Here is a 23,617-nt window from a genome sequence, read left to right on the forward strand (position 1 = left end):
AAAAAGAAAAAGAGAGAGAGAGAGACAAGAAAAAGAGAGAGAGAGACAAGAAAAAGAAAAAGAGAGAGAGAGAGACAAGAAAAAGAAAAAGAGAGAGAGAGACAAGAAAAAGAAAAAGAGAGAGAGAGACAAGAAAAAGAAAAAGAGAGAGAGAGAGAGAGAGATGGTGTTCCAAAAAAGGTCCAGTCGCCAGGACCACAAATTCCATCTAGACACCGTTGCCCTAGAGCACACAAAAAACTATACATACCTCGGCCTAAACATCAGCACCACAGGTAGCTTCCACAGAGCTGTGAACGATCTGAGAGACAAGGCAAGAAGGGCATTCTATGCCATCAAAAGGAACATAAATTTCAACATACCAATTAGGATCTGGCTAAAAATACTTGAATCAGTCATAGAGCCCATTGCCCTTTATGGTTGTGAGGTCTGGGGTCCGCTCACCAACCAAGATTTCACAAAATGGGACAAACACCAAATTGAGACTCTGCATGCAGAATTCTGCAAAAATATCCTCCGTGTACAACGTAGAACACCAAATAATGCATGCAGAGCAGAATTAGGCCGATACCCACTAATTATCAAAATCCAGAAAAGAGCCGTTAAATTCTACAACCACCTAAAAGGAAGCGATTCCCAAACCTTCCATAACAAAGCCATCACCTACAGAGAGATGAACCTGGAGAAGAGTCCCCTAAGCAAGCTGGTCCTAGGGCTCTGTTCACAAACACAAACACACCCCACAGAGCCCCAGGACAACAGCACAATTAGACCCAACCAAATCATGAGAAAACAAAAAGATAATTACTTGACACATTGGAAAGAATTAACAAAAAAACAGAGCAAACTAGAATGCTATTTGGCCCTAAACAGAGAGTATACAGTGGCAGAATACCTAACCACTGTGACTGACCCAAACTTAAGGAAAGCTTTGACTATGTACAGACTCAGTGAGCATAGCCTTGCTATTGAGAAAGGCCGCCGTAGGCAGACATGGTTCTCAAGAGAAGACAGGCTATGTGCTCACTGCCCACAAAATGAGGTGGAAACTGAGCTGCACTTCCTAACCTTCTGCCCAATGTATGACCATATTAGAGAGACATATTTCCCTCAGATTACACAGATCCACAAAGAATTCGAAAAAAAATCCAATTTTGATAAACTCCCATATCTACTGGGTGAAATTCCACAGTGTGCCATCACAGCAGCAAGATTTGTGACCTGTTGCCACCAGAAAAGGGCAACCAGTGAAGAACAAACACCATTGTAAATACAACCCATATTTATGTTTATTTATTTTAACTTGTGTGCTTTAACCATTTGTACATTGTTACAACACTGCATATATATAATATGACATTTGTAATGTCTTTATTGTTTTGAAACTTCTGTATGTGTAATGTTTACTGTTCATTTTTATTGTTTATTTGACTTGTATATTATTATCTACCTCACTTGCTTTGGCAATGTTAACACATGTTTCCCATGCCAATAAAGCCCCTTGAATTGAATTGAATTGACAAGAAAAAGAAAAAGAAAAAGAGAGAGAGAGAGAGAGAGAGAGAGAGAGAGAGAGAGAGAGAGAGAGAGAGAGAGAGAGAGAGAGAGAGAGAGAGAGAGAGAGAGAGAGAGAGAGAGAGAGAGAGAGAGAGAGAGAGAGAGAGAGAGAGAGAGAGAGAGAGAGAGAGAGAAGGCAAGAAGGAGAGGGGTTCACTACAACTGTTTCTGAATCAGAAACTAGCTGATTTGGGCATATTTCTACTCTAAATTTGATTTTTTAATGGTGTTTTCTACTCTACTTGCCTTAGCCTCCTCATTCTTCTTAAATGTTTTCTTTCTTTCCCCCTGCAGTCATACAGTGGGAAATAAGAGGAGAGAGTGGGGGAGGGAGCGAGTCGGTTCAGTGACTCACAAAGTGACAGCTCCGGCAGGCTGACTGGCACAGGGTGGCCCTAGAGTGGGTTATGAAAGATTATACTGCTGCTAAGAAAATATCTCCCAAACCAATGCCTTGCCTGCATGCCTGCCTGCCTCTTGCAAGAGCAATAAGGAAACTTTCAGGGAGCCTCCTGTTTCAAAGGGAACCCGTGCTAGCTCGTTCCCTTTAAACAGCAAATACGCTGGCACATGAAAAAGCACTCCTGACAGACACAATAATGTCATCAATCACGTTAAACTTTCATATCCCCAAATGGAACATACCACAGAATTTATTAGGAACAACTCAGGTTAATGGCTCGGTTTTATGGGGACATATTTTTGGGGGAGAGGGTCAGGCGAGTCGGAGAGTCAAACGAGTCAGGCTGGCTCTGGCTTATGCGAGACTGCTCCGACGTAGCCTCTGGCGCCCTGAACTGGCAATCCCTCCGCTCCTGCTGACGGCTCTCTGACAGTTGTCAGGTCTGCCGAGGAAACTGGGAATGTGGCGCGTGGGTGATAATTTCACAGAGAAGCCTCTGGAATGTGGGGAGCTGGTGTTTAATGCTATTGTTTTGTGCCATACCTTTCACAATGCAGCAAAAAGTCAAGTTGGCATACGACTTTCTATATACAACCAACATTCACTTATCTGTTAAATGATGTATTAATTTTGCACTGAAACTCCATAGTTTCCATTTGCCTTGCATTTAGGCTTATTTCCTAACTCTTAAAGTAGGCTATAGCCAAGCCTGTTGGCTATGCCAGTCTTATCTACGCTAAGGTCTATTTTACTTTGTTATCAGCGCATAAGACTTGATAAGAAACTATAAAATAGCTTCATGTCCATCAATAGAAAATACAGCCTATCGGAAAGAATTCAGACCCTTTCACGTTTCTACATTTTGATACGTTACAGCCTTATTCTAAAATGGATTAAATAAAACATCTACACACAATACCCTACAATAAGAAAGAGAAAAAAGTTTTTTTGAAATGTTTGCTAATTTATTACAAATAAAAAAACAGAAATACCTTATTTAAATAAGTATTCAGATCCTTTGCTTTAGACTCGAAATTGAGCTCAGGTGCATCCTGTTTCCATGGATCATCCTTGAGATGTTTCTACAACTTGATTGGAGTCCACCTGGTAAATTAAATTGATTGGACATGATTTGGAAAGACACGCAACTGTCTATATAAGATCCCACAGTTGAAGTACAGAGAGATCCTTGATGGAAACCTGCTCCAGTGCGCTCAGGACCTCAGACTGGGGCGAAGGCTCACTTTCCAACAGGACAACAACCCTAAGTACAGTCTCTGAATGTCCTTGAGTGGCCCAGCCAGAGCCCGGACTTGAGAGCAGAGAAAAATGGGAGAAACTCTCAAAATAAAAGTGTGCCAAGCTTGTAGCGTCATACCCAAGAAGACTTGAGGCTGAAATCGCTGCCAAAGATGCTCTAACAAAGTACTGAGTAAAGGGTCTGAATACCTATGTAAATGTGATATTTAAGTGTTTTATTTGTAATACATTTTCTAACATTTCAAAAAAACAGTTTTGAGGTATTGTGTGTAGATTGAACAATTCAATGCATTTTAGAATAAGGCTGTAACGTAACAAAATGTGGAAAAAGTGAAGGGGTCTGAATACATTCAGAATGCATGTCATTCTGACATTCAGAATGTCTAGATCAGCAGCGCTTGCCTTTTGAACTTCCATGTGTCATCATCCATCTTATCATCTATCCAATCTAGAGATACTGGTTCGGGTGAAGGAAATATACGCATTTGATGTAAAAATAGAATTGATCCACGACAGACAGACATGTGCCCTGTCTGGGAAGCGGGCGTGCTTTGTAACAAGGGAATCAGATATCAAAGGCGCGGGGGAATTACAGAAGTGCGAGGGGAAGAGATTGGAAGACGTGTCTCACCGCGTATCTGACAGGAATCAGACGGCTTCGTCGAGCTCTGCCTCCCCTCTGAACTGACGACCAGTTTTCTATCAGTATCCAGACCGCCGTTTGGATGTGAAACATTTGAGCTAGGTGTGCGTCACTGGCGGGAATGTCAGAGAGTCCTAGGAAACAGCGGGCCATCTCTCCAAAGTCTGCTGTGCCGTGTTCCGAATGCTTCGAGAGTTGCCGTGTGTTTTTTAATACAGAGACACACTTACACAAAACAGTTAGCTACCATCTTAACAATTATGTCTCAAGGTAAGTAAGCCTTTCTCGTTCACCAGACACTTCTGCCTATGCACAATTAGCCCGAGGAAAAGGTTACAAGGTAAGCTACTTATGGACATTAAAAGACAGCCCCCAAAAGCACTGTGTGAAGCAGGCCTTTCCTGTGGTTGTTTGTTTGTGTGTGTGTGTGTGTGTGTGTGTGTGTGTGTGTGTGTGTGTGTGTGTGTGTGTGTGTGTGTGTGTGTGTGTGTGTGTGTGTGTGTGTGTGTGTGTGTGTGTGTGTGTGTGTGTGTGTGTGTGAGTGAGTGAGTGAGAAAGAAAGGTGTTTTCTAACCTTCAGGGGGCAAAGTGCAGGCCTTGGGCTGATTGCTGTTGCTGGCCAAAGACGTCCTGCGAGGAGGACTCCCATCAATCAGGTCTGAGTGGTGGACCCTGGCCACGGTAGGGGACTGGGGGATGCTGGGTAGTGTCCGGGACTTGGCCAATAGAGGCCTCTGCAGCTTCCTCTCCAACGACCTGGTGGTGAGACAAATCAATAACAGGTCATCAGTAATATAACAATACAATAATATGGACTTTCAGCATATGTTCTTTTATTGACTTAGAGTTGATATAAACTGTATGGGGCAGCAGGTAGCCTTGAGGTTAGCGTGTTGGGCCAGTAACCTAAAGGTCGCTGGTTTGAATTTTGTAACCGACCAGATACATTTTCTTTGCTACCTAGATAAGCTTGCTAAGTTTGCTAATAATAAAGTTAGCTAGCTTGCTTAACATTAACAATATGGACAAACTAGCTACATTATTAACATTGACACGGTTGTATTTTTCAAAAACTGTTATGTTCTCATATTTTGGTTGAGAAGATTCCTGTGATGAAACCGTACAACTCGGCTACTCTGGTAATAAAAGTTTCTCAAACTTTCCGACTTATAATTCCGACTTGGAGGGTCGTTCAAGTGGAACTTCCCAGTCAGAACCTAGTATTTCCGACAACTCCGACACCACATGAACGCCTCATTTACTCCAATTGCTTCAGGGACGCTGGTAAATGATGCACCCTGGCTCTGAACCCAACTCTCTGCAGGTGTCTCGGGGGGGGGGGGGGTGTTGGGATACGCAAGAAACACATTTCTAATACACAACTGTACAAGTGTGTAATAGGAAAAACATAGGCACACACCAATGAATTACATCGCATTTATGTGGCACGTGCTGAACCATATGATCAATACAAAAAGAGAACCACCTACCAATTTCTATACAGATCAATAACAATCATAATCACCAAGGTTTTCATCTCAATATAATGAAATAAGAGAGTAGTCAAACGGTAGTAAATCAATATCTGTGGCAACACTATAACAAGTCTAATAGGCCTTACTCAGAATAACGCATTCACACAAAGCCACAATCAACATTAATAGGCTGTAACAGCAAAAACCGAGTCATAAATGTATATATGGCACTTAGCAGTCACTTTTAGCCGGCGTGCAGTGAATGCATACATTGTCCTGTCATCCCAGATGGACTTGAACCCATGAACTTGGCGTTGCTAGCGCCACTATTAGGCAGACTTGCCATTAGACAGTAGAGGCAATCGCCTCAGGCCTCACTTCATCAAGGGGTCTCATGAGCTAGGCATAAAAAAAGATTCAAATAATTGTTCTGCTTGATGGCCCCCCATGCTCCTCTCAAGGCATAATAAATCAAAATCTGTCTAATATGTTTCACTGATGTCGGCCTTTCGCACCTGAGGAGCAAGGTAGCAGATCTACAGCAGTGTTTGTCAGACCAGGAGATAGCTCAAAAATTGGTCTTCTCACGAAAACGTCTGTAGCGTCTGAACGGTTTGACCTAAAAATGAATATGACCCCTCTATGGAAAGATGAGACTCACACGAACACGATGGTGTTTGTTCACAAGTGTCTGAAGGTACCCTGGTACTTGGCCCAAAAATGTATGGAAGTAAATAGGGCATTTCCACGTCAAAGGTATACAGGTAATTCCACTGTACAAATATTTTTTTTGAAATTCCTGAGCTTTCTTATATCTCGCAGATATAGGACAGACACTTCAAAACATACTTTCTTTTGATAAAACATTGTATTCTCTGTTCAATGCGTTAATGTGTTATGTGTTAATAGCAGTAAGGCCAAATTCAATGTTTCATCAAATGTTTATTTTTATTTTTTTATATACCTATATGGGTCCTAAAACTAAAACTAAATAGCAAAATTATCTTTGGTATGACCATCATAAAACCATTCCATATGTTAGTTTAGTAGTAGTCTCGTGTTGCCATACCTCCATAATCACCCTTGGAGGTCTGGAGAATATTGCATTGCAAAAACGGTTTGAACGGTCTGCTGAGAGCCACGTTTTTATTGGATGTTATATTTGTGACTCGTTTCAGGAAACTAGGTTGCACGTCACTACTTCACAGGAGAGGCATTTGAACATTATTTTTCTTTTTTATCAAAATACGTTTTTTGGGGGCATGAAATTCCTTCTGGAACATGTGAAACTTTCATGTGCCTTAAAAACAAATACGAAAGAAAACAAAATCATTACGAGCCTAGTTGGTTTAGCCACAGAAAAAGGCAGGAACCTTCCCGGTAGCCATGATTGGCTGAGATAATGGGTGGGCTGGACATGCCGAGAGATGAGGTTGGATTGGTCTGCCGTGTGGCACGCTTCTGTCTATAACATAAACTGCTTAGTATGTGTAGGTAATCCTTTCTAAATCAGCTTTTTTGAAAGACATCACGAAGAACTGCACAAGTGTTGCTAAGGCTCTTCACCTTCTGGAGGACGGAGGTTTGAAATCAGTGGAATCCCCGGCGGAAGCAGAGTATGATAGTGTTTGATTGCAAATGCAGAGGGAGTCGAAAAGAGAACATAGAAGGCTGTTGTATAAAACACCTGTCTGGATTACATTTTCAAACTATGGATAACCATGGCATATGTGACAGAGAGGGTGAAGCATTCATCCATGTATACATACGGGTAAGAGACTCTAGCTGGCTACATTTTCAGATATTATGTTTCTTGGTTTCTAATTTTGTCAGAAAGTCGGTTTCATTGCAAGTTAAAGCGTACTGTTAGTTTGCTGGCTCGCTATCGTTACGTGTATGATATGTGTAGTAATATTATTCATATCTCAAATCCATTTGCATTGCTAGTTATAGCCTAATGTTAGCTAGCTAGCTAGCTAACATTGAACCTAGTTGGTTAGCTTTAGCTACCTGTAGATTAATACAGGGTATTAATACAGGGTACAGGGTTCCGTTATGAGTTGGGATTATGGTTAATTGTTTAGCTAGCTAGCTAAATAAAAGTCTCCACTATGCAAGTAACCATTTCACTGTACCGTTTACACCTTATAACAAGCTAGATTGTCATTGCTAATTTCATTTTTATACGGATGAGATTATTGGCGTTAATAAAATGCAGCAGTTATGCTATTTTGGACCCCAGGCTGCTGATGTCATGCAGCCTGTCGTTTTGCGTTTATACCTTTTTCATAGCGACAACGACAAGTTTGATGTCGGACGACAACAGAATGTTCATGATATCACTCCGGCAACTGTATGTCAGCTCCTCATCTCGACATGTCGACAGACGAAGTAAAAACCAGCCTTTAGTCTTAAAATCTTTGGTTTAGCACATGGCCTCACATGTGAATCCCCAAAGAGGTTGGTGGGGCTAAGGCTTAAGAGGGTGTTATCAATGCTGAATGGGTGTAGACAAAGAAGAGCTCTCCAGTAGGTGTCCCAAAACCTTTAAGGGCCATTTTCTCAAAAGTGGGGTTACAAGTTCATCAACTTTCAAAGCAGAATTACTTTCACATTAGTTCCTCAACTGCAGTGTATTATATACCATGTTCTGGCTCTGAATCTCTACTTTTATCCAATGTAAAAAAAAAAAAAAAAAAAAATATTAATAATAATAATGTTGCTACATAAGACCGAATCGAGCAGGTCGGTCACATTTCAAGAACCCTCCCCCCACATGCCCGTTGCTGCTATGCGTTATGTTAATCAGTGTTTTCAGACTGGGAAGGACACATTTTGCAGAGAGTTGTTCCGTATGCTAGTTTGCAACATTGTAGAAAATGGAAGAAAAACTGAATTCTGCTTTGTCAGAAGTGTGCTCTATACACAACATCGACATATATCAACATAATTTGATGTGGTTTCAAAAAAAATCTGCGATTTCCCAGCCCTCCTCACCATAGACTGTAAAAAGAATCGGCACGCACTGTTGCACCTACGACACTAATCTAGAGAGCACAATTGGGGCTCCGCTCAAGCTAGGCATTTGATTGATTTGCTGTGTAGCAAGGCTTCACTGATTTACACCAGTTCTCCCTCCCTTTTTAGCTATTTTTCTGCCATGAACTTCCCCAGGCTTACCCATATTAGGGATGCCTGGTTCTCAACGAGGCTAACTTAGTAGAAACCCAGCCCCTGGCCCTTAGACTCTAGGGGGATACAATACACATTTATTGAGTAAAAAGACAGGTGCTGATGATAATACTGCCATCGTCGTCGAGACAGAGGCAGAGGACATGTATGTGTAGCCCATGTATCTGATGCTGTCTGGACAAAAAGAGTTTCGCTCACTCAGATGCTTTCTCCGGTGAGATAGTCTCAGCCACCTGTGAATTGAAGAAGAATTGGCGAGTGTACCGTGCGCTGTTCGGATGTGGAAATATTTTGGTAACCTACTTTTTGAAGTGATTTGTTTGACAATCGTATGAAAACACCATGGCTGGTTGTGTTCAACGGCACATTAAAAGGTAATACATTTGTACAGTTAAATTGTGTCTTTACTATAAAACCCATAAACAAAATGTTATAGGAGGGGCGGCGGGGATGGAGGAGGAGCTCAGACTGGCCTTTGCCTGTGGCCTCCAAATCACTAAGTCCACGCCTGGGTAGCGCCATGCTCTTACACACTGAGCCAAACAGGACCATACATGTCAGTCATGATAATTATCTCCAATGAAGCTGTCAAAACACAAATCTAACCTAATTAAATTCAGAGAAATGTCAAAGTCACGTCCCCTATGTGCAGACTAGTACAGTGTTTCTCAACCTCTGGTCCATGGATGGACTCGGCGTCGAACCATGAGATGTTGCTGACCACTCCCTGAGATGACATACATTTGGTCAGTTCTACGGTGCTACTTTGATGTGGTGCCCCAAGGAGGAAGTCCCAAGGTTGTGAAACACTGGGCTAATACGCCTTGTGCGCCAACCGAAGCATGTCAGTGCTCAGAGCAAACAGTATTATAGTAAGAACACTGTTCTTGGTCAGTATAGAAGATTCAAGTTCATTTGATTAGTTCATGGCAGAATACAGTTGAACATAGTTGAACTGAACAATTGAAGAAGAAGAAGAAGAAGAAGAAGAAGAAGAAGAAGAAGAAGAAGAAGAAGAAGAAGAAGAAGAAGAAGAAGAAGAAGAAGAAGAAGAAGAAGAAGAAGAAAATCTGTTAGAGCCGTATATTTAGGTAACATTTGTTGTGCCCAAACTGTCTGTGCGGTATGCTGGGTAATGTATTCCGTCTTAATGCAGTATTTACACTGACCTTCTGAAGGGAATGCTCCCCAAACACAACTAATGAGGGACTGTGCTCTGTCCAAATGTCACATTATTGCATGAGAAGGCACTGAGTGAATACTGCACATCAATCCACACTTCACTATGGCAAAGGTAGTGACTAAAGTAATACCTACGTGAGAATGCTGTTCATTGACTACAGCTCAGCGCTCAACACCATAGTGCTCTCGAAGCTCAACCATAAGCTAAGGATCCTGGGACTAAACACCTCCCTCTGCAACTGGATCCTGGACTTTCTGACTGGTCGCACCAGGTAGTGAGGGTAAGCAACAACACATCCGCCACGCTGACCCTCAACACGTGGGTCCCTCAAGGGTGCGTGCTTAGTCCCCTCCTGTACTCCCTGTTCACCCACGACTGCGTGGCCACACACAACTCCAACACCATCATTAAGTTTGCTGACGACACAACAGTGGTAGGCCTGATCACCGACTACGATGAGCCTTAGGGAGGAGGTCAGAGACCTGGCAGTGTGGTGCTAGGACAACAACCTCTCCTTCAACATGAGTAAGACAAAGGAGCTGATCATGGACTACAGGAAACAGAGGGCCGAGCATGCCCCCATTCACATCGAAGTGGAGTGGGTAGAGAGCTTCAAGTTACTCAGTGTCCACATCACTAAGGATCTATCATGTTCCAAACACACCAACACAGTCATGAAGACGACACAACAACGCCTCTTCCTCCTCAGGATGCCTAAAAGATGTGGCATGGGCCCTCAGATCCTCAAAAAGTTCTACAGCTGCACCATCGAGAGCATCTTGACTGGTTGCATCACCTCTTGGTATGGCAACTTGGCATCCGACCACAAGTTTCTACAGAGTGTAGTGTGTACGGCCCTGTACATCACTGGGGCCGAGCATCCTGCCATCCAGGACCTCGATACCAGGCGGTGTTAGAGGAAGGCCCAAAAAATTGTCAAAGACTCCAGCCACCCAAGCCATAGACTGTTCTCCCTGCTACCACACAGGAAGTCTGGAACTAAGAGGACCCTGAAAAGCCAAAATACATCTAAGCAAGACTGCTAAATAGCTAATCAAATGGCTACCCGGACTACCTGCATAGACCCTTTTTTGCACTTACTCTCTTTCATTGACCCTTCTATGCACACACACTGGACTCTACCCACACACTCACACTGACACACCAACACACATAACATTCACACACATGCATACAGACGCCACACACTCACACACAAACACACACTTTCACACTCACCAAATACGCTGCTACTACTGTTTATTTACTATCCTTCTGCTTAGTCACTTTACCCATACCAATATGTACAGTACATTGCTAACTCAATTACCTCGTACCCCTGCACATCGACTCAGTACTGGTACTCCCTGTATTTAGCCATGTTATTTTGTACTCCCTATATACTGTATAGCCATGTTATTTTGTACTCCCAATATACTTTATGTAGCCATGTAATTTTCTACTCCCTCTATACTGTATATAGCCATGTTATTTTCTACTCCCTATATACTGTATAGCCATGTTATTTTCTACTCCCTCTATACTGTATATAGCCATGTTATTTCCTACTCCCTATATACTGTATAGCCATGTTATTTTCTACTCCCTCTATACTGTATATGGCCATGTTATTTTCTACTCCCTATATACTGTATAGCCATGTTATTTTCTACTCCCTATATACTGTATATAGCCATGTTATTTTCTACTCCCTATATACTGTATAGCCATGTTATTTTCTACTCCCTCTATACTGTATATAGCCATGTTATTTTCTACTCCCTCTATACTGTATATAGCCATGTTATTTTCTACTCCCTATATACTTTATATAGCCATGTTATTTTCTACTCCCTATATACTTTATATGGCCATGTTATTTTATACTCCCTCTATACTTTATATGGCCATGTTATTTTCTACTCCCTATCTACTTTATATGGCCATGTTATTTACTACTCCCTATATACTTAATATAGCCATGTAATTTTCTACTCCCTATATACTGTATATAGCCATGTTATTTCCTACTCCCTATATACTGTATAGCCATGATATTTTCTACTCCCTATATACTGTATATAGCCATGTTATGTTCTACTCCCTCTATACAGTATATAGCCATGTTATTTTCTACTCCCTCTATACTGTATATAGCCATGTTATTTCCTACTCCCTCTATACTGTATATAGCCATGTTATTTCCTACTCCCTATATACTGTATATAGCCATGTTATTTCCTACTCCCTATATACTGTATAGCCATGATATTTTCTACTCCCTATATACTGTATATAGCCATGTTATTTTCTACTCCCTCTATACAGTATATAGCCATGTTATTTTCTACTCCCTCTATACTGTATATAGCCATGTTATTTTCTACTCCCTCTATACTGTATATAGCCATGTTATTTTCTACTCCCTCTATACTGTATATAGCCATGTTATTTCCTACTCCCTCTATACTGTATATGGCCATGTTATTTTCTACTCCCTATATACTGTATAGCCATGTTATTTTCTACTCCCTATATACTGTATAGCCATGTTATTTTCTACTCCCTATATACTGTATATCCATGTTATTTTCTACTCCCTCTATACTGTATATAGCCATGTTATTTTCTACTCCCTATATACCGTATATAGCCATGTTATTTTCTACTCCCTATATACTGTATAGCCATGTTAATTTTTTACTCCCTATATACTGTATAGCCATGTTATTTTCTACTCCCTATATACCTTATATAGCCATGTTATTTTCTACTCCGTCTATACTGTATAGCCATGTTATTTTCTACTCCCTATATACTGTATTGCCATGTTATTTCCTACTCCCTATATACTGTATAGCCATGTTATTTTCTACTCCCTATATACTGTATATAGCCATGTTATTTTCTACTCCCTCTATACTGTATATAGCCATGTTATTTTCTACTCCCTATATACTGTATATAGCCATGTTATTTTCTACTCCCTCTATACTGTATATAGCCATGCTATTTCCTACTCCCTATATACTGTATAGCCATGATATTTTCTACTCCCTATATACTGTATATAGCCACATTATTTTCTACTCCCTCTATACTCTATATAGCCATGTTATTTTCTACTCCCTCTATACTGTATATAGCCATGTTATTTCCTACTCCCTATATACTGTATAGCCATGTTATTTTCTACTCCCTCTATACTGTATATGGCCATGTTATTTTCTACTCCCTATATACTGTATATAGCCATGTTATTTTCTACTCCCTATATACTGTATATAGCCATGTTATTTTCTACTCCCTCTATACTGTATATGGCCATGTTATTTTCTACTCCCTATATACTGTATAGCCATGTTATTTTCTACTCCCTATATACTGTATATAGCCATGTTATTTTCTACTCCCTCTATACTGTATATGGCCATGTTATTTTCTACTCCCTCTATACTGTATATGGCCATTTTATTTTCTACTCTCTATATACTGTATAGCCATGTTATTTTCTACTCCCTATATACTGTATAGCCATGTTATTTTCTACTCCCTCTATACTGTATATAGCCATGTTATTTTCTACTCCCTATATACCGTATATAGCCATGTTATTTTCTACTCCCTATATACTGTATAGCCATGTTATTTTTTACTCCCTATATACCTTATATAGCCATGTTATTTTCTACTCCGTCTATACTGTATAGTCATGTTATTTTCTACTCCCTCTATACTGTATAGCCATGTTATTTCCTACTCCCTATATACCTTATATAGCCATGTTATTTTCTACTCCCTATATACTGTATAGCCATGTTATTTCCTACTCCCTATATACCTTATATAGCCATGTTATTTCCTACTCCCTATATACCGTATATAGCCATGTTATTTTCTACTCCCTATATACTGTATAGCCATGTTATTTTCTACTCCCTATATACTGTATATAGCCATATTATTTTCTACTCCCTCTATACTGTATATAGCCATGTTATTTCCTACTCCCTATATACTGTATAGCCATGTTATTTTCTACTCCCTCTATACTGTATATAGCCATGCTATTTTCTATTCCCTAAATACTGTATAGCCATGTTATTTTCTACTCCCTATATACTGTATATCCATGTAATTTTCTACTCCCTATATACTGTATAGCCATGTTATTTTCTTCTCCCTATATACCGTATATAGCCATGTTATTTTTCACTCCCTATATACTGTGTAGCCATGTTATTTTCTACTCCCTATATACTATTTTATTTCATTTTATTTATTTGTCTTCAGGCTATTTGTGTGTGAGAGAAACTCTTATGTGTCTGTTTGTGTTTTCAGAGAGGAGAAAATGAGTGTGAGGGAAAAATAATTATACTGTAGTTTATGTGTGTGCATGTGTGTGTGTGTGTGTGTGTGTGTCTGTGTGAGTCTGTGTGGATGCGTGTGTGCGCATATATATGTTCATTTAATTTCAGTATGTGTGTGTGTGTGTGTGTGTGTGTGTGTGTGTGTGTGTGTGTGTGTGTGTGTGTGTGTGTGTGTGTGTGTGTGTGTGTGTGTGTGTGTGTGTGTGTGTGTGTGTGTGTGTGTGTGTGTGTGTGTGTGTGTGTGTGTGTGTGAGAGCCAGGTGACCTCTCCCTCAGGGACAGAGGTAAACGCCGGCGGTGATGCTGTTGAACTGGCTGCTGGGCAGAGCTCCCCAGCGCGTTGTGTGTGCTGGCGGGATCAGACCCTCACAGCGAGGCTCCCGTGTAGGCACCTCCGCTCGCTGGTTCTCCCAATGACCCCCCTTTGCCAGATAAGAAACCAGCGGAGGGAAATAAATTACTTCTTCCCACATGCCAAGTGAGATGAGTTGGGAAAGCCCTGTCTCGGCGCTCTCTCTCTCTCTTTCTTTCTTTCCCTCTCCGCTCTTTCCTTTTCTTTTTTCTCTCGCTCTCTCTTTCCATTTCTCTACCTCTCCCTCAACCCCCTCCTTTTCCCTCTCTTACAAAACTCCAAGAAGGACACAGACCATGTCTAAACCCTTCTACAGGATACACCGAGGATTTTAGCAGGCAGCTATGGAGCTGATAGTGCCGAACAAGTGTTATTTGAAATCCTCCCAAGCCAAACACTGCTGAATCTGCCAGCCAGGTAGTAAAAAAAAGAAGAAAAAAAGATGGCATTTGCAAAGTGTTTGGCTTGAGATGAATTAGATGGGTTGTGGACATCCATCACGGCAGGCTATTGGGCAAATTGACAGCGCTGTACCTCCAAGTCATAGTCAGCAAATCTGAAGGGCTGTGGCTTAGAGAGGGAGGAGAGGAAAACATCCCAACCATTTAGAACCCATCAGCTGTAGACACTGAAATCTGACCTGGGATCAGTTTATCCAAGGTAAAACTGAGTGTGGTTATGGTAATGTAATTAAACTAGCGTGAGTGAATGACTATTGATCCTCTGATAATGAATGTGTTTCTACTGGAGATTTACAGTTGGTTTCCATCTATGCACAGCACACCATATTTTTGAGGTATAAATTGTGCCTTACGGTCGGATTTCCCTACCCTCAACCCTTACCCTTACCATTTGGAGGGAGAAAAATATCTGACCTTTGGCCAGTGGTTAGGAACCACCTCGAGGGGAGGACCGGGATGAAAGTAACGCTTTTAGTTTTTCCCCTAATCACTCAGAGACCGATAGATCTAGAGACGGTCACGATCGTCATGGGAAGAAGTGGACTAAAGCGCAGCGTGGTACATGTTCATTCTATTTATTTATTAAATGAACACCGACAACAACAAAACAAAATACGAACGTGACGTTCTGCAGGGCAAAATAACAACCAATGCAAAAATAAGAACCCACAAAGCGGGAAAAATGACTGCCTAAGTAGGATTCCCAATCAGAGACAACGATAGACAGCTGCCTCTGATTGGGAACCACACTCGGCCAAAAACAAAGAAATAGAAAACATAGAAATAAAGAAACTAGAATGCCCACCCTAGTCACACCCTGACCTAATCAAAATAGAGGATAAAAACCTCTATATGGCCAGGGCGTGACAGAGATACCATATTTTATGACAAACAACTTATATATGCCCCTACCATTAGCAACTGTAATTTCAGTTCTAGTGTAAATTTGTTTAAATTAAATAGACAGAAAATAACTACCGCAACGTTACCTTTGTACCTCAAATCAAATTGTATTTGTCACATGCGCCAGGTACAACAGGTTGAAATTCTTACTTACAAGCACTTAACCAACAATGCAGTTAAGAAAATAAGAGAAAATATTTACTAAACTAAAGAAAAAAAAATACAAAGCAACACAATAACGAGGCTATATACAGGTATTGAGTCAATGTGTGGGGGTACAGGTAAATTTAGGTAATTTAGGTAATATGTACATGTAGGTAGGGGTAAAGTGACTACGCATAGATAAGAGAGTGAGTAGGGCAAGAGGGGCATTCTATGCTGCCCACAAACTGAGCTGCACTTCCTAACCTCCTGCCCAATGTATGACCATATTAGAGACACATATTTCCCTCAGATAACACAGATCCACAAAGGGTTTGAAAACAAACCCGATTTTGATAAACTCCCATATCTACTGGGTGAAATACCACAGTGTGCATCACAGCAGCAAAAATGTGTGACCTGTTGCCACAAGAAAAGGTCAACCAGTGAAGAACAAACACCATTGTAAATACAACCCATATTTATGCTAATTATTTTCCCTTTTGTACTTTAACCATTTGTACATCGTTACAACACTGTATATATACACATAATATGATTTGTAATGTCTTCATTTTTTTGGTCCTTCTGTGAGTGTAATGTTTACTGTTCATTTTTATTGTTTATTTCACTTTTGCGTATTATCTACTTCACTTGCTTTGGCAATGTTAACATATGTTTCCCATGCCAATAAAGCCCATTGAATTGAATTGAGTAGCAGCCGTGTAAAAAAAAAAGGGGGGGGGGGGACAATGCAAATAGTCTGGGTAGCCATTTGATACATTTTTCACAAGTCTTATGGGTTGGTGGTCTTATGGAAGCTGTTAAGGAAACTTTTGGACCTAGACTTGGCGCTCCAGTACCGCTTGCCGTGCGGTAGCAGAAAGAACAGTCAATGACTTGGGTGACTAGAGTCTTTGACAAATTTTGGGGCCTTCCTCTGACACAGCCGAGTATAGAGGTCCAGGATAGCAGGAAGCTTGACTCCAGTGATGTACTGGGCCGTACGCACTACCCTCTGCAGCGCCTTACGGTCGGATGCCGAGCAGTTTCCATACCAGGCAGTGATGCTGCCGGTCAGGATGCTCTCAATGGTGCAGCTGTATAACTTTTTGAGGATCTGGGGACCTATGTCCAATCTTTTCAGTCTCCTGAGGGGGAATAGGTGTTTCCGTGCCTTCTTCACAACTGTCTTGGTGTGTTTGGACCATAATAGTTTGTTGGTGATTTGGACACCAAGGAACTTGAAGCTCTCAAACCGCACCACCTCAGCACCGTCGATGTTAATGCCGGTCTGTTCGGCCCGCCTTTTCCTATAGTCCCACACTGCCAGGTCTCTGACCCCCTCCCTATAAGCTGTCTCATCATTGTCGGTGATCAGGCCTACCACTGTTGTGTCATCAGCAAACTTAATGATGGTGTTGGATTCGTGCTTGGCCATGCAGTCGTGGGTGAACAGGGAGTGCAGGAGGGGCCTAAGCATGCACCCCTGAGGGTGCCACCGTGTTGAAGATCGGTGTGGCAGATGTGTTGTTGCCTACCAAAACCACCTGGGGGCGACCTGTCAGCAAGTCCAGGATCCAGTTGCAGAGGGAGGTGTTTAGTCCCAGGGTCCTTAGCTTAGTGATGAGCTTTACGGGCACTATGGTGTTGAGCGCTGAGCTGTAATCAATGAACAGCATTCTCACATAGGTGTTCCTTTTTTCCAGGTGGGAAAGGGCAGTGTGGAGTGCAATTTAGATTGCGTCATCTATGGATCTGTTGGGATGGTATTCAAATTGGAGTGGGTCTAGGGTTTCCAGAATGATGGTGTTGATGTTTGTTTTATTTATTACAGACTCGGTCAGGGAGAGGTTGAAAATGTCAGTGAAGACACTTTCCAGTTGGTCAGCACATGCTCGGAGTTTAAAGATCTTGCTCACATCGGCTACGGAGAGCGTGATCACACAGTCGTCCAGAACAGCTGGTGTTCTCATGCATGCTTCACTGTTGCTTGCCTCAAAGTGAGCATAAAAGGCATTTTGCACGTCTGGTAAGCTCACGTCACTGGGCAGCTCGTGGATTGGTAGTCAGTAATAGTTTGCAAGCCCTGCCACATCTGACGAGCGACAGAGCCGGTGTAGTAGGATTCAATCTTCGTCCTGTATTGACGCTTTGCCTGTTTGATGGTTCTTCTGAGGGCATAGCAGGATTTTTTTTTTTATAAGCGTCTGGATTAGTGTCCTGCTCCGTGAAAGCGGCAGCTCTAGCCTTTAGTTCAGTGCTATGTTGCCTGTAATCCATGGCTTCTGGTTGGAATATGTACGTACGGTCACTGTGGGGGCGATGTCATCGATGCACTTATTGATGAAGCCGGTGACTGAGATGGTACACTCCTCAGTGCCAGGGGCGCAACTTTGGATTTAGAAATGGGGGGAGATATCTTGATGGGGGGTCTGGGGTCCTCCCATTTTTGGAGGCATCTAAAGCTAATTTCCTGTATTTCTACACAATCTAATATGACCCATGGCCCTTCTAGCCATCTCTATGTGGAACAACATAAAGTAGGCAAAATTGCCCAGTCATCAAGCTAGATAAGAGATCATTATTAATATGTTTAAGTGATTGATAAGACTGAACTAGATAAATGATACTTCAATAATCAATATTGTGTTGCACCTTTAATAACCAATAGCCTAACAAATTAACAACTCTTACAAATAATGTACAAAGACTTTTGATTTTCTTGATTAAGACATCCTCTACATCAAATTTCAGCCAGGCCGCCTAGCCAGGCCGAACCGCCTGCACGCCCAACCCCCACCAGTCTAGTCAATAACTCAACACTCTCCTCAACAATACTTTGCCTGCACGCCTAACCACCACCATCTTTTTTTTATGTCTCAAGGAAAGGTTTGGAAAACAAAAGTTTTATAAAAACACATACACCTACACATTAACACACAGAAACAGTACACCCTCCATATAACTCATATCATAGGCCTAATAGCACTGTAGAACTCTTTATCTGCACACAATATAGCTGGGTCACCCAGTCCTGCCCCCAGGGGTCCACGGACCTGCATTGCTTTAGGATCTTAGTGAAACCTTCATTATTAGTTTCAGGTGTGTTAGGCCAAGGCCAGATTGACAAAGCATGTTAGACAAAACATACAGTATTTGCATATGTTATGGTCTTGTGAAGGCTGGCTGAATTCTGCCAAAGGGTCTGTTCTTCTATGTCAGCATTTCTCCAGCTTATTCCCCAGGGCTGGGACTGAGCAGCCCAGCAGCTAGGGATAGCCTAAATAGTTATCTACCCTGACGTGGGCATTTTTTCAATACAGACTCCTTTTGTCGTACTGTATTCCATATAAAGCCTCCAGACCTTATGAAAGTTGCACGGTATACACCCTTAATCTTGTAATAAATTAAATCTAGTGATACATAACTTGACATTTCTCCCATCCGTTGTGGGAGGATAACCAACCTTCCAATTAACGGCAATGCATTTCTTAGCCATTATAAATGCTAGGTTTCTTCTGATAACAGTCTCCAGTATCAACATTACTAAGCAAACAAAAACAGGGAGAAGGAATAATCTGTAGACATGCTGACATAGAAGAACAGACTCTTTGGCAGAATTCAGCCAGCCTTCACAAGACCATAACATAAGCAAATACTGTATGTTCCCTTTTTGTGTTTTACACCTCTAGCAGAATAGTTACATTTCTGTGTGCATGATATTCAGTTTTACTGGTATATAGTACGTTCTTTGGATGGTTTTAAACCGCAGTAATTTATGTCTGAGATTATATGAACATGACTGGGTATTCTAACATATCTGCATCCATTCATCATCATCAATAGCTTCTCCCAGGTCTTCTTCACATTTTTGTTAACTTCTTGAGAATACAGGGGGTGCTGTTTTCACATTAGCATAATTGCCTCTACAGATAAAACTGCCTCTTATTCAATTATTGCTGTTACTATATGCATATAACCATATCCCATTGGATAGAAAACAAGCTATGGTTTCTAAAACCGTTCCAATTTTGTCTCTGAGTCAAACACAGGTCATTTCACAGCACTTTCCCTGAGCCAGAAGAAGATTGCAAGATGTGTATGCTCGCTTCAAAGCTCTGCCTATATATGGTCACGCGACCTATGACCCGAAACACACTTCCTTCTTCTTCCTCTGGGTGTCTGGAAGACGTCAGAGGAGAAATTTTTTGTTTATCTTGTACTGACGTGAAATAAGACCTATTTCTTTAGCGTGACCGACAACTTCCGGTTTCTGAGATGCGCGTTTTCAGAGGTGCCATTGTCTTTTGTTATGCTGACGTTACGGATGAAAACTATCTCCGTCTCGAAGTTTGTTTGATACATGTGACCATATCACCGTAATGTATGTTTTTTCAATATAGTTTAATCAGATTATTAGAATTTTTTCGGGAGTTTTGCCGTGTTCCGTTCTTTGAGTTTTTTAACTTTGGACAGGGGCCGTGCCAGTCGACCAGTACCCAGGCTAAATGAAGAGGGGAAGTTGCCATTGTGAATGGATTGAACGACTCATCAGGACTAAGGACACCTTGATCAACATTCTGATGAAAGACCAGCAATAGTAAGACCCAATTTACGATGTTATTTCATATATCTGTCGTGCATGTGAACTGGTCGCGCGCGTCCAGCTGGTTCTGGCTGGCCTGGTTATGCTAATTTAGCGCTACATTTTGTTTTCGCTATAAAACATTTAAAAAATCTGAAATATTGTTTGGATTCACCAGATGTTGGGCTTTCAATGTCTGTACGCTGTGTATTTTTTCTGAAATGTTTTAAGACAAGTAATTAGTTATATAACGTTGGTCTCTGTAATTGTTCTAGCTGCATCAGCACTATATCAGATTGCAGCTGCAATGTAGAACTGTGATTTATACCTGAAAAATGCACATTAAAAAAAAAAAAACTATGCTATACCATAAATATGTTATCAGACTGTCATCTTAAGAATTTGTTTGTTGGTTAGTGGCTATCAATATCTTAGTTTAGCCGAATTGGTGATAGCACCTGATGGAGTAAGAAACTGTTGGAGTAAGAAAATGGTGTCATTTTGCTAACGTGTTTAGCTAATAGATTTACATATTGTGTCTTCCCTGTAAAACATTTAAAAAATCTGAAATGGTGGTTTTATTCACAAGATCTGTGTCTTTCATTGGGTGTCTTGGACTTGTGATTTAATGATATTTAGATGCTACTATTTAATTGTGACGCTATGCTAGCGATGCTAATCAGTGTGGGGGGTGTGGGGGGTGCTCCCGGATCCGGGTTAGGTACTCTGTAGAGGTTTAAACATGCTTTGTGTCATCGGGAAAAGCCTCTATTTGTCAGACTGCCTTAAAATAGTTCCGATCTTTGAAGCTTCTTGCTTGTCCAGTGTTTGCTGCACAGAGAAAATAGTGTTGTATCTGCAAAAATTCGACTCATCTCCATCCCTGACTGGTCTTCCCTGGCTGTCTGACCCTGGTGAGACCCCTGTCACCATCTGATCTGACCCTGCTCAGATGAGGCATGACGAAGAATTACATTGGTGTACATTTATACATTATATTATTCGTGAATAGAATCAATGGTTCAACAATTGAAATGACCATTATTCCCAGACGGTAGTCTACCCATCAACTCAAGATCAAACTTAGTATCCATTCACTGATTGTTATAATACACTGCAAAATTCACCTGAGCTCCGTAGGCTGGTCTTCCCTGGCTGTCTGACCCTGCAGGGACACCTGTCACCATCTGATCCTGCTAAGACATGATGAGCATTATGTTGTGTACTGACTGTGCACCATGACAATGATGCCTGTAGAGCTGAAAAAAATGTCAGAATATCGGTCTTCAATCATTTGGTCTCTAGTTTCATCGTTTGATTCGGGTCTAAAATAATAGCTGAAGTTAGTGAGCTAGCTAGCTAGCTAGCTACATTTAGCCAACTTTTGGCTAGCTCTGTTAGCTAATGCTACATCATCAAATGTACTTCAGTTGAAACTGGACAAAACAAAGGCTACAAAACATTTCTATACACACACACCAGCTGTTAGATACTGCTACCTGACAGATAGAGCTGAACTTGCTGTGGTAGCTGCTAGCAAGCTAACTAGCTGCTAGTACAGTTCATTTACTTCAGTCGAGAGAGGATGAAACATTATCTAACTTAAAATGTCAGTTACACTACTAGCTCAGCACTGGGATTATTTACTGTTGTTGTCAAACAGCAGTTACCTTACCAGCTAGATAAGTCAACTAAAGAGTAGCCAGTTTCTGTTCTCCCTGCTTTTACAACTCAGAGAAAAAGTGCAACACAGACAGCAACAGTCTCTGTTCATCTATCCCGTGCTGGTCCCATACGCCAGCCTTTCAGAAGCTTTACCTTCACACAACCTGTCCGCACACTGGGGTCTGTGCTGTCCTAAATCCAGCCGGCTCAAACCGGAAAACAGCCTACCCAACCGCTCCGAGGCATCCGCATGGTCCTAAAGGCACACCAGAGTTTTGTATCACAGTGCAATGATAAAACTGGGGGGGACAAAAATGCAATTTAAGAATGTGTGTGTGGGGGGGGGGGGGGGTCATGTCCTCCCCGTCCTCAGTGAAAGTTGCGCAACTACTCATACTCAATGCAATCGGATGAATCCCATAACATATCCCAGTCTGTGCTAGCAAAACACTCCTGTAGCTTAGCATCCGTGTCATCTGACCACTTCTGTGTTGAGCAAGTCACTGGCACTTACATTTTACATTTACATTTAAGTCATTTAGCAGACGCTCTTATCCAGCGACTTACACTTCCTGCTTTAGTGAGTCACTGGTACTTCCTGCAAGCCTACCAGTCAGGTGGAGGGCAAGGTAGAGCTTTGGACACGTCTCTATGTGCGGAGTAAAGTTGGTCTAGAGTTTTTCCTCTGGTTGCACATGTGACATGCTGGTAGAAATTACGTAAAACGTTTGCCTGCATTAAAGTCCCCAGCCACTTGTTTGTTTATGGCCTTATACTGGTCTTAGTGCCAGCATCGGTTTGTGGTGGTAAATAGATGAATATAGATGAAAAATATAGATGAAAATTATCTTGGTAGATAGTGTGGTCTACAGCTTATCATAAGGTACTCTACCTCAGACGAGCAAAACCTTGAGACTTTCTCAATATTAGACATCACGCACAAGCTGTTATTTACAAATAGACATAGATCACCACCCCATGTCTTATCTTACCGGAGGTAGCTGTTCTGTCTTGCCGATGAAAGGAAAACTCAGCCAAGTGTATATTATCCATGTCGTTGTTCAGCCATGACTCGTGAAACATAAGATATCATAGTTTTTAATGTCCCGTTGGTAGGATAGTCTCGAACAGAGCTCATCCAGTTTATTCTCCAGTGGTTACACATTGGCCAATAGGACTCGCCAACGAATTCTCACAAGGCACCTGGATATGCGGCCCCAGTATCTCCATTTCCTCCATTTCCTCTTTATGCGAAAAACAGGTCATAAGAGACGGTAGAAGAAACAATATGTGCAAAGTAATTTACAAACAAAATTTCTGTAAAAACACAGAAAACACAGAAAATAGCACAATTGGTTACGAGCCCGTATAACTGCAGCAATCGTCTCCAGCGCCATTATCCATCACCTGCTGGAGGGGCCGGA

At 41.5% G+C, this 23,617-nt stretch overlaps 1 protein-coding gene across 3 annotated transcripts in view; it reads right to left on the bottom strand.

Moving 5' to 3' along the window:
• LOC129855798 (ankyrin repeat and fibronectin type-III domain-containing protein 1) overlaps window positions 1-23,617 on the bottom strand; it is a 285,590-nt gene that overhangs the window by 194,875 nt on the left and 67,098 nt on the right. For all 3 annotated transcript variants that reach the window (XM_055923840.1, XM_055923833.1, XM_055923824.1), the window contains one exon: window positions 4,438-4,619. In XM_055923840.1, the coding sequence (XP_055779815.1) occupies window positions 4,438-4,619 (182 nt within the window). The remainder of the gene's footprint in view (window positions 1-4,437; window positions 4,620-23,617) is intronic.

Source organism: Salvelinus fontinalis, chromosome 1 (genome assembly GCF_029448725.1).
Source record: "Salvelinus fontinalis isolate EN_2023a chromosome 1, ASM2944872v1, whole genome shotgun sequence".
In the NCBI taxonomy this organism is placed as follows: Eukaryota; Metazoa; Chordata; class Actinopteri; order Salmoniformes; family Salmonidae; genus Salvelinus; species Salvelinus fontinalis.